This window comes from Orycteropus afer, unplaced genomic scaffold, assembly GCF_000298275.1.
Source record: "Orycteropus afer afer isolate SDZICR_OR568_19922 unplaced genomic scaffold, OryAfe1.0 scaffold00076, whole genome shotgun sequence".
Classification (NCBI taxonomy): domain Eukaryota; kingdom Metazoa; phylum Chordata; class Mammalia; order Tubulidentata; family Orycteropodidae; genus Orycteropus; species Orycteropus afer.
This window is the reverse complement of record NW_006921663.1, coordinates 838,272-847,919: the sequence shown is the minus strand read 5'-3', so window position 1 is coordinate 847,919 and position 9,648 is coordinate 838,272. Positions and strand designations below refer to the sequence as shown.

The 9,648-nt window shown below is 39.1% G+C and overlaps 1 protein-coding gene across 1 annotated transcript in view; it reads right to left on the bottom strand.

Moving 5' to 3' along the window:
- TBC1D9 (TBC1 domain family member 9) overlaps nt 1-9,240 on the bottom strand; it is a 167,269-nt gene extending 158,029 nt beyond the window's left edge. The window contains exon 1 of the mRNA XM_007941199.2: nt 9,111-9,240. Coding sequence (XP_007939390.1) covers nt 9,111-9,240 — 130 coding nt within the window. The remainder of the gene's footprint in view (nt 1-9,110) is intronic.
- Nucleotides 9,241-9,648: the final 408 nt, after the last annotated feature.

The window sequence follows — 9,648 nt, the reverse complement described above, 5'->3', positions numbered from 1 at the left end:
AATATATCCATTCAGGAAGTCCAATGAACCCCAAACAGGATAGACCCCAAAAGAAAATCACCAAGACACATCATCATCAAACTCATCAAAACCAAATATTCAAAACAAAAATATCCTTCAAGACTGAAGGCAAAGTGGAGAGATTTTTCAGTAATACAAGAGCTGAGAAAATGTGTCACCATCATGCTCTCACAAAAGGAGAGAGCATAGGATGTTTTCCAGGCAGTGGAAAATGATTCTAGATGAAAGGTCAGAGGTGAAAGAATGAAGAAAATATAATAAAATGGTAAATATGTAATAAATAGACCTTAAAAAATTGTGGAAATTATATGTTCTTGGGTTAAAAATATGTAAGGAATTAAAATACATTACAACAACCAAACCAAAAACCAATCACACTGCCATCGAGTTGGATCTGACTAATAGCGACCCCTTCTTGGGTTTCTGAGGTGGTATCACTACGTAAGTAGATTGCCCAACCACCCTTCCAAGGAGTGGCTGGTGGGTTTGAATCACCAGGCTTCTGGTTAGCAGTCTAATCCTTAGGCACTATGCCACCAAGAACATATAAATTGGTGATGGGGATAAATGCAGTTAAAGTATTTCAAGGTCCTTGCATTATGTGGGAAAAAAATTAAAAGTACTAATAAAAAAGATTTTAAAATAAAACTACCAATTAATAACAGATTTTGATAAGTCAACAATGTATAATCTCCAGGGTAACTGCTAAATGAACAGTGAAATGCAACTGAGAGGCAAACATTTGCCAAGCTAAATTAAGGGAAAAAATTAACTACCTATTATTTAAATATGGGGATACAGAAAGAAGAGAAGTGAAAGCATGAAAAAAGGTATAACATCCAAACACTAATCAAATAACTCTGTTGTAACTATAATAATTTGAATGAAGCAAAGTAGGCTCTAAGACAAAAATGAATTCTGGAGATATAGAGAAATATTTAATAATAAATATTTTAATTCATCAGGAATATATTATAATTATATATGGATACATGCACAATGATGTAGCCTCAAAACATATAAAACAAAAATTGGAAGATACAAGGAGAAATAGTCAAAACAATAATTACAATGGAAGAACTGAGACTACTTCTCTTTGCAAGTGACAGAAGATTACCAAAAATAAATGAATTTCTCAGTTAAGACATGGAAAATTTGAACAATATAAGAATCTAACTTGACCAAATGAATATAAAGAAAACATTTATTTAGTACCTGTAATATGTATATTCTTCTCAAGCACAGCATATGACATTTACAGAACCTGTCCATTGACAATACATAAAGCAAGTCAATACATTTTAAAGCACTGAAATCATACAAAACATGACTTCTAAATGCTGCAGGAAAATAAACACAAAAGTTTAGAAAAACTCTAGGTCAAAGAAAGTAGAATATATTTTGAACAAAATTATCATCAAAATACTACCTATCAAAACTCAGCTGTGGAATGCAGCTAAAGTCATGTTGAAAGGGAAATTTATAGTCTTAAATGGGAGCTCTGGTAGCTTAGGGCCTAAGGCACTTGACCACTAACCAGAAAACTGGTAATTCAAACCCACCAGCCACTCCTCGGAAGGAAGGTTGGGCAATCCTACTTCTGTAGTGATACTGCCTCGGAAACCCAAGGAGGGGTCGCTATGAGTCGGAGCTGACTCGACGGCAAACAACACCACCACCACAAATGTATATATTAGAAAATGAGGTTGAAAATCCATAAAGTAAGTGCGGCTTCCAAAAATCTAGAAAAATAAGAGCAATTTATGTAAAAAGTAAAGTAAAATAAAAACATAATAAAGAACAGAAATTAATGAAATAGGAAACAAATATACAACAGAAAAGGTCAACAGGTCCAGAGTTATTTCTTTATAAAAATATTAATAAAATTGATAAGCTCATGGAAAGACTAATTATGAAAGGGAAAGCACAAATAATCAGTGCCAGGAATATAAAAGATGACATCATTGCACATCCCATAGACATTAAAATATGAGAATATTATAAACAAATTTATACCAATGTATCTGAAAATTTAGATGAAAACAATGAATCCTAGAAATATATACCTTAAAATAACTGTAAAGAAAATACATTTTACAAGCAAATCTGAACAGTGCTATACCCTTCAATAAATTGAATCTATAATTTAAACTATTTCCACAAAAAAAAACTTTGAAGGCCAGGCAGCCTCACCAATGAATTTTGCCCAGCACATAAGGTCAAAATAATACTGATAACACAAAAACTCTTCCAGAAAATAGAACTCTCCAACTATTTTTTTTTTTTAATTTGATATCAAGATTTGATAAAGATGCTATGAGGGGAAAAAAAATACAGGCAAGCCTACTAATGAATGTTGTTATTGTTGTTATGTGCCGTCGAGTCGGACCCGACTCATAGCGAACCCTCCTTGGGTTTCTGAGGCAGTATCACCAGGGAAGTAGATTGCCCAACCATCCTTCCGAGGAGTGGCTGGTGGGTTTGAACCGCCAGCTTTCTGGTTAGCAGTCAAGCGCCTTAGGCATTATGCTACCAGAGCTCCTAAATAAAATACTAGCCAATGATATTAACATGAAAAGAATAACATACGATAGCCAATTTGAGAAGTTTCAGATTTGCAAATAGGGTTAAAATACCTGAAATTCAGTTAATATAAATCACCACACTAATAGAATAAAAGGGGAAAAAATCATGATTATCTTGATATAGAAAAGAATTTTAAAATATTCAGTATCCATATATAATTTTAAACCCTTAGCAAACTAGGAATAAAAGCTCCCTTAAAAGGAAAAAAAAAAAAAATAGCTACAAAAATCACCATACTTAATGATGAGATGTTGAAAGAGGCAAGAATATGTACCATCACTGTATCTATTCAACATTGAACATGAGGTTCTAGCCTGTGCTAAATAAATAATACTAGAAAAGAAACTGTCAACATTCTCAGATGTTATGACTGTGTACACAGAAAATACAAAAAATTCTACAGATGAATTATTTTGTTGTTGTTGTTATATGCCCTCGAGTTGGAATCGACTCATAGTGACTCCTCCTTGGGCTTCCCAAGTGGTAACATTATGGAAGTAGATTGCCCAACCTTCCTTCCGAAGAGTAGCTGGTGGGTTTGAACTGCCAGGCTTCTGGTTAGCAGTCAAATGCTTTAGGCACTACCCTACCAGAGCTCCCAGATAAATTATTAGAATTTTTAAGTTAGGTTCTAGATTCAAGGTCAGTTAAAAACAAAACAAAACTGTATTTGTATTTATTCCAGCAAAATGGAATTAGAAAATAAAACTTTAAAAAGATACTATATACAATAAAAAAGGAAAAAAATGAAATATCTAAGCATAAATAAATCTCATAGGATATACAGAACATCTACACAGAAAACTATGAAATACCATTTGCAAAAATTTAAAAGATCTACATAAATATTAGATCATACCACATTCATGGACTGGAAGATATGATATTATAAAGGTATTGATTTTCCCCAAACTTACTTATAGGTGCAATGAAATCTCAACCAAATACTGTTTGACAGTCTTTGTTGTTGTTGTTGTTTCATTTTGGTGGAACTTAAAAAGTTTGTGCTAAAATTTTTATTTAAATGCGGAAGTCAAAGAATAGCTAACAGATGCTTAAACAAGAATGAACAAGATAAGACGACTTAATCTACTAAATTTAAACACACATTTTAAAACTACAGTGTGGTACTGATGCAAGAATATACTAAGACACAGAAGGCATAGACAAGGAGTCCCTGGGAGGTGCAAATAGCTAACACGCTCGGTTGCTAACTGAAAGGATGGGGTTTGGTGTACCCAGAGGAGCCTCAGAACAAAGGCCTCCCATCTGCTTCCAAATGATCACAGCCATTGACAACTCTGGAGAAGAGTTCTATTCTGCTACACATGGGGTTGCCATTAGTTGGAGTCAACTTGATAGCAATTGGTTTTAGAGAGCCCAAAACAGACTCAGACATATTTGGGCACTTGATTTATGACAGCAGTGGGGGCAGAATGTTCTTTCCAATAAATCATATTGTGTCAGCTCACACACACTCACTCACTGCTGTCGAGTCAGATCTGACTCATAGCAACCCCTCTTTGGGTTTCCAAGGTGGCATCACTACAAATGTAGATTGCCCAATCTTCCTTCCGAGCAGTGGCTGGTGGGTTTGAACTGCCAGCCTTCTGGTTAGCAGTCAAATACCTTAGGCTCTACACCACCAGAGCTCCTACTGTGTCAACTAGATATCCATAAAATATTTAAAAAAGAAAATTTGACTCTTCCCTCCTATAATATGCAAAAATTAATTTCCAGTGAATTATAGATATGAATGTAGGGGATAAAACTGTATAGTTTCTAGAAGATCACATATGAAACTATCTTTACGGCCTCAGAGCAAGAATAGGATACAATAAAACATTAACCACAAAGGAATGGATTCCATAAAGGATTTAGACTGTGTGAAAATTAAGAACTTCTGTTCATTCTTAAAAGAGTGAAAGGACAAGCTACAGAATGAAGATTTTGTCACACATAAGCAACAAATGGCTTATGTCCAGAATATGTAAAGGAATTCCCACAAATCAGTAAGAGAAAAAAATGGGCAAGTGACTTGAACACCCATGGCATAAAATATTCCAAAGGGGCAATAAACATATAAAAAGGCGCTCAATCTCATTAGTCAGGAGAAAATAATAATAATAAAAACCCACACTGTGATTTTACTATAAAACCAAAACCCAACCCCCTATCATGGAGTCTATTTAGACTCTTAGTGTACGAAGCCTGTTGCCAATCTTTAGGGAAGCAGACTGCCTAATCTTTCTCTCATGGAGCAGCAAATAGTGGCTTCAATCCCCCAATCTTTTTGGTTATCAGCCCAATGCTTTAACCATAGCTCCAGGAAAGCTCCTTATAAAACCACCAAAATGGCTAAAATTACAAAACCCAACAACATTGGCAAAGATAGGGAACAAGGGAAACTCCCATATGATGCTGGTGGGAGTATACTGGTACAACTATTTTGCAGAACAGTTTGAGATTATCTACTGTGAGTTAGCAATTCTTCTACTGGGTATAGAGCCAAAAGAAATGTATGCCCACAGGCACAAAAAACACATATAGCAACATCCATAGCTCCATTATCCATAATGGCCCAAAACAGACCAAACAAAGATCTTTCAACAATATACCAAAAAATCCAAACTCACCGCCATGGAGTCAATTCCAACTCATAGTGACCCCCATTTTCCGAAGCAGTAATCTTTACGGAAGTAGACTGCCCCATCTTCTGTGGAGCAGGCAGTGGGCTTGAACCTCAAACGCCTTAGGCTCTGCACCACTAGAGTTCCTTATCAATAATATAGTGGATAAATAAACTGTGGTACATCATACAATAGTTTTCTATACAGCATGAATAAACTATAGCCACAAACAACCATATTCATATCACAGTGTTGAGCAAAAGAATCCAGACAAAATGAAATATACTCCATAATTCCATTTCACTCTATGCTCAAAACACAGGCAAAACTAAAATGTCATGTTCAGGGATACTTCCTTTGTTGGAAAAACTATAAAGAAAAGCAAGACAGTGTTCACCAATAAAACACCAGGAGAATGTTTACCTTTGGGGGTGGGTGAGAGAAGTAAATAGGAAGGGGTCACCGTAAGGAGATTCTAGAGCACTGGCAATGTTCTATTTGTTAACCTGGTGTTGGTTGTAAGGTGTTGACTTTGTGATAAATCTCTGTCCTCTCAACCTTTGTTTTCTGCTCTTTCCTGTATGTGTATGAAGTCTCAGTTAAAAGAGGTGAAATAAATCAATGGACCCACAATAGAAGACTTCATTGTATCAATACCTACATTTATTACCTGGAATCTGAAATAGAATAATTTCTTTAATGGCAAGTATTTTATATAGCATTCTGCACTAACATCTCACTAGCATCATGATGATCACGCCACTCCTCGGAAGGAAGATCGGGCAATCTACTTCCGCAGTGACTGCCTCGGAAACCCAAGAAGGGGTTGCTATGAGTTGAATCTCACTCGATAACACATAACAACAACAACAGCCAGTTAACAAGGAGCTTTGGTGGTGCAGTGCCTAAGGCATCTGACTGTTAACCAGAAGATCAGCGGTTCAAACCCATCAGCCACTCTGCAGAAGGAAAACATGGCAATCTACTTCTGTAAAGATTTACCACTTCGGAAACCCAATAGAGGTTGCTATGATTTAGAATCGACTCAACGACAGTGGGTTTGGTTTGGTTTTTGATTTGTCAATTAACAGTGGGTGGGTTTCCCATTGCTGAATGGACTCTAGTGTACTGGTCCAGATAATACATTATATAAAGGTCCTGAGATCTCCCAGGAAAATTCCAACAACTCACACTCCACATTTGTTTTTCTCTCCTCTCCTCACAGGCTTTCTTTCTTCAGTTCTCAGCTCCAAGTGTCATTTTCTCAGGGCATATTTCCTTGCTTCCATCCCTGTTCCCAACTAGGGTTAATCGAATCATATTCCTCTCCTTATGGTACTTGTGCTAGTCCTTCTGTTTACCCTCACTCCCCAAATTTGTTCTCTACTCTTCTTTGCCCTGGGAAGCTGACTACTTCATCAAGACTCCCTGGCTCTACTGGGTTCCACTGATGGGAGCCAATGGCAGAAGATGGGAGGAAGGGAAGAGAGAGCGATCAGGGTGTCCTCCCCACCCCTCGCTCTTTGTCTGTATTTCCTAGAGCAGCTGCTTCTCTCCAGGCCAGAGCTCTTCCTCCAACACCCAGGTTCTCATAGGCTCCAGTAGCATCATTCCTACCTCTTGATCTTCAGATCCACTGCTTTGCGTCAATATACTTTAACGGTTCTTGTAACCCTGCCTCCACCTTTTTAAGTGGTCTTTTCATTAAACTCTCTTCATGTGAACTAGGTTGGATTCTGTTTTCTGCAGGGACCCTGGAGAGTGGCACTTTTACATTAGTTTTTGTGATTATTTCATCAACATCTGTCTTCTTCTGCTAGGCTGTGATCTTTGTAACACTGGAACTCAGGAAACTGTCAGTAAGTATTTGTTAAATGATGAAATGAGTTAACGAATGAACTTATATTAGAATTAACACATATATGGCGGTGCAATGGTTAACAAGTTTAGCAGCCAACCGAAAGGGTAGAGGTTCAAGGTTCGAGTCCACCCACAGGTGCCTTGGAAGTTAAGCCTGGCAATCTATTTCCCAAGAATCGGCCATTGAAAATTCTATGGACCACAGTTGTCAACCAAGAGTCAGAATCTACTCAACAGGAAGTCAGTTTTTTTAATATGTAGTACAAAGATTTCTTAAAATGTTCCTGCTACATCTGATGTGGCACCAATCTATCAGTGCAAACATCCTACCTCTGCTGACTGAAAATAGCCTTTGTTGGCAAAAACATTTTTACTCATGATAATAACTTATTCATTTCTGCAATAAGTACCATAGTGATGATTTCTTAATTAAAAAGATACTTTTATCCATGTGAAATAAGTTTAACAATATGATTTCAAGTGGACTGTAGTCAGTGCTAGCTCTAAGAGTCAGTAGAAACACAATAAAAATCTTAAGTAGAAAAAGAAGGTTTTGCATTTCTCAAAGCCTATTGCAAACAACCTAGGAAAATAAATAGCATTACATTGTGTAGGAGGATTAACTCCAGGCCAGAAATATTCTTTGTTTGTTAGTTTAATAAATTATCTACTTAATATCACTATCCTAAGATTTAAAAAAGAACATTTTGACAGATATGCAAGTTACATATTAATGTATACTCTCAGACAATTTCTACAAAATGATGTAGAAAATTCTGATGCCAAGTCACTAATCATAATTTCCAGACAGACTCTGGAGCTCTGCAGATTCCTTTCTCCTTTATGGCTGAAAGTACAGAAATGAGTTGTTTACCTACAGTCTGTCTAAAGCACTAGAAAGACCTTTCAAATATAACCACTGTACCACTGTACCACATCACTTGAATTTTAACCTTGAGAAAATTAGTTTATAAATTATAATCACACTATTAAATACATACTACATGAAGAATTTTTTATTGGATAGGAGGGTGATACATTCTGAACAAGGAAGAGGTCAAAGTTCATCTCTTTTCTGCAGTCTCTTCCCTGGTTAAACTCCTATTTCTTCTGCTAACTTTTTCACTGTAAGAAACATTCCAGTTCTATACATTCTAACAGCGGGAAGGGAAGGTCCACTTCCTCTAGTATCATAGGAGTTCAAGATTATTTGTAACCTACCCATGCAAACGGTTTAGTTGATAAAGGAAGGCCTTTCTAATGTCACACTACTTGGGATAAAGGTTTGACTGATCCATAATGTTGAACGATACGATATTGCTTCAGTGACAGTTACATTATTAATACCTTGTGAGGGAGAAGAAGATGAAGTGATGGAGTTAAAATGCAGTTATACAGCTAATCCAACCAGAACCAGATAACTTGCTTTGTTTTATATGCAACAAAAGAATTCCTTTTTCCTTATTCATTCTCTTCGGTCATAACTAATATAGGAAATGACCACACCAGCTCCTTACAGATTGCTTCCGTGGAAACAAAAGGCTATTTTATACCCCATCCTGCTATTGCCAGTGAAGACAGTGAGGTAAAAATTAACCTTCCTCTATCCCTCTTAACCATACAGAGATATTAAACACACATACACACACAGAAACCGGGCGCGGGGTGTGTATATATGTGTGGTGGTGTGTGTGGGGGGGGTGCGGCTACGTAGCAATTTCAATTCATAAGGGCTAATACTCCCCCTTATCTCTGATTCACTCATCCCCATTCTCATCAACATCACCCACTTATTGAGCTACCATTACTTCACAGGCTCAACCCGACAGGGTCAGAAAAGAAGCATCTTCCAGTTTCAAAATCACTACTCCCAAAGCCCAGCACGCACCAAGGCGGGGCGGTCGCCAAGCCCCAGGAGATCGGGCGGCGTCTCGTGTGCCTGCAGCCCAAGGCCCGCAAGAAGCGTCGCAGCGTTCCGGATCCCCTCCGCAGGGACCCGCCGTAGGTCCTTACCTGCCAGCCCACCGCCGCCGCCTCCATCACCCGCATGCCCCTTCCTCCGCTGCAGGATGAAGTACGGGTTGGCTCGCTCGGTGATCCACAGAGCATTGGCCAGCAGCACCTCCTCAGGGTTCACCCACATGTTCCCTGCCGCCGCGGGTGGACGCACAATGGGGCCGCGGGTCGGGTCTTGCACACACAAGCGCGCTCAGGCGCGCACTCCAGGCACACGCGCGCCCGCCCTCCCGCTAGGTGCGCGGACAGAACGCGACTTCACCAGGGGGCGGCTCGTGGCGTCCGGACCACAACAAAGCCCCCGCGGGCGGCCGGGGAGGACGGCGAGGACGCGGGCACGACTAGCAGCATCCTCCCCCCGGTCCGGCGCCCGCAGCGAGACGGCGGCCGCAGACGCCCAGGCCGCCGCCTCCCGCGCCGCAGCCCGGATCAGGTCCCGCGGCGGACGAAGAATCAGAAGGAGGAAGGGAAAGGGAAGGAAGAGCAGGAGGAAGTGTAGGGCTGAGTCCCAGGATCCGGATCGGCAGCTAGCAGG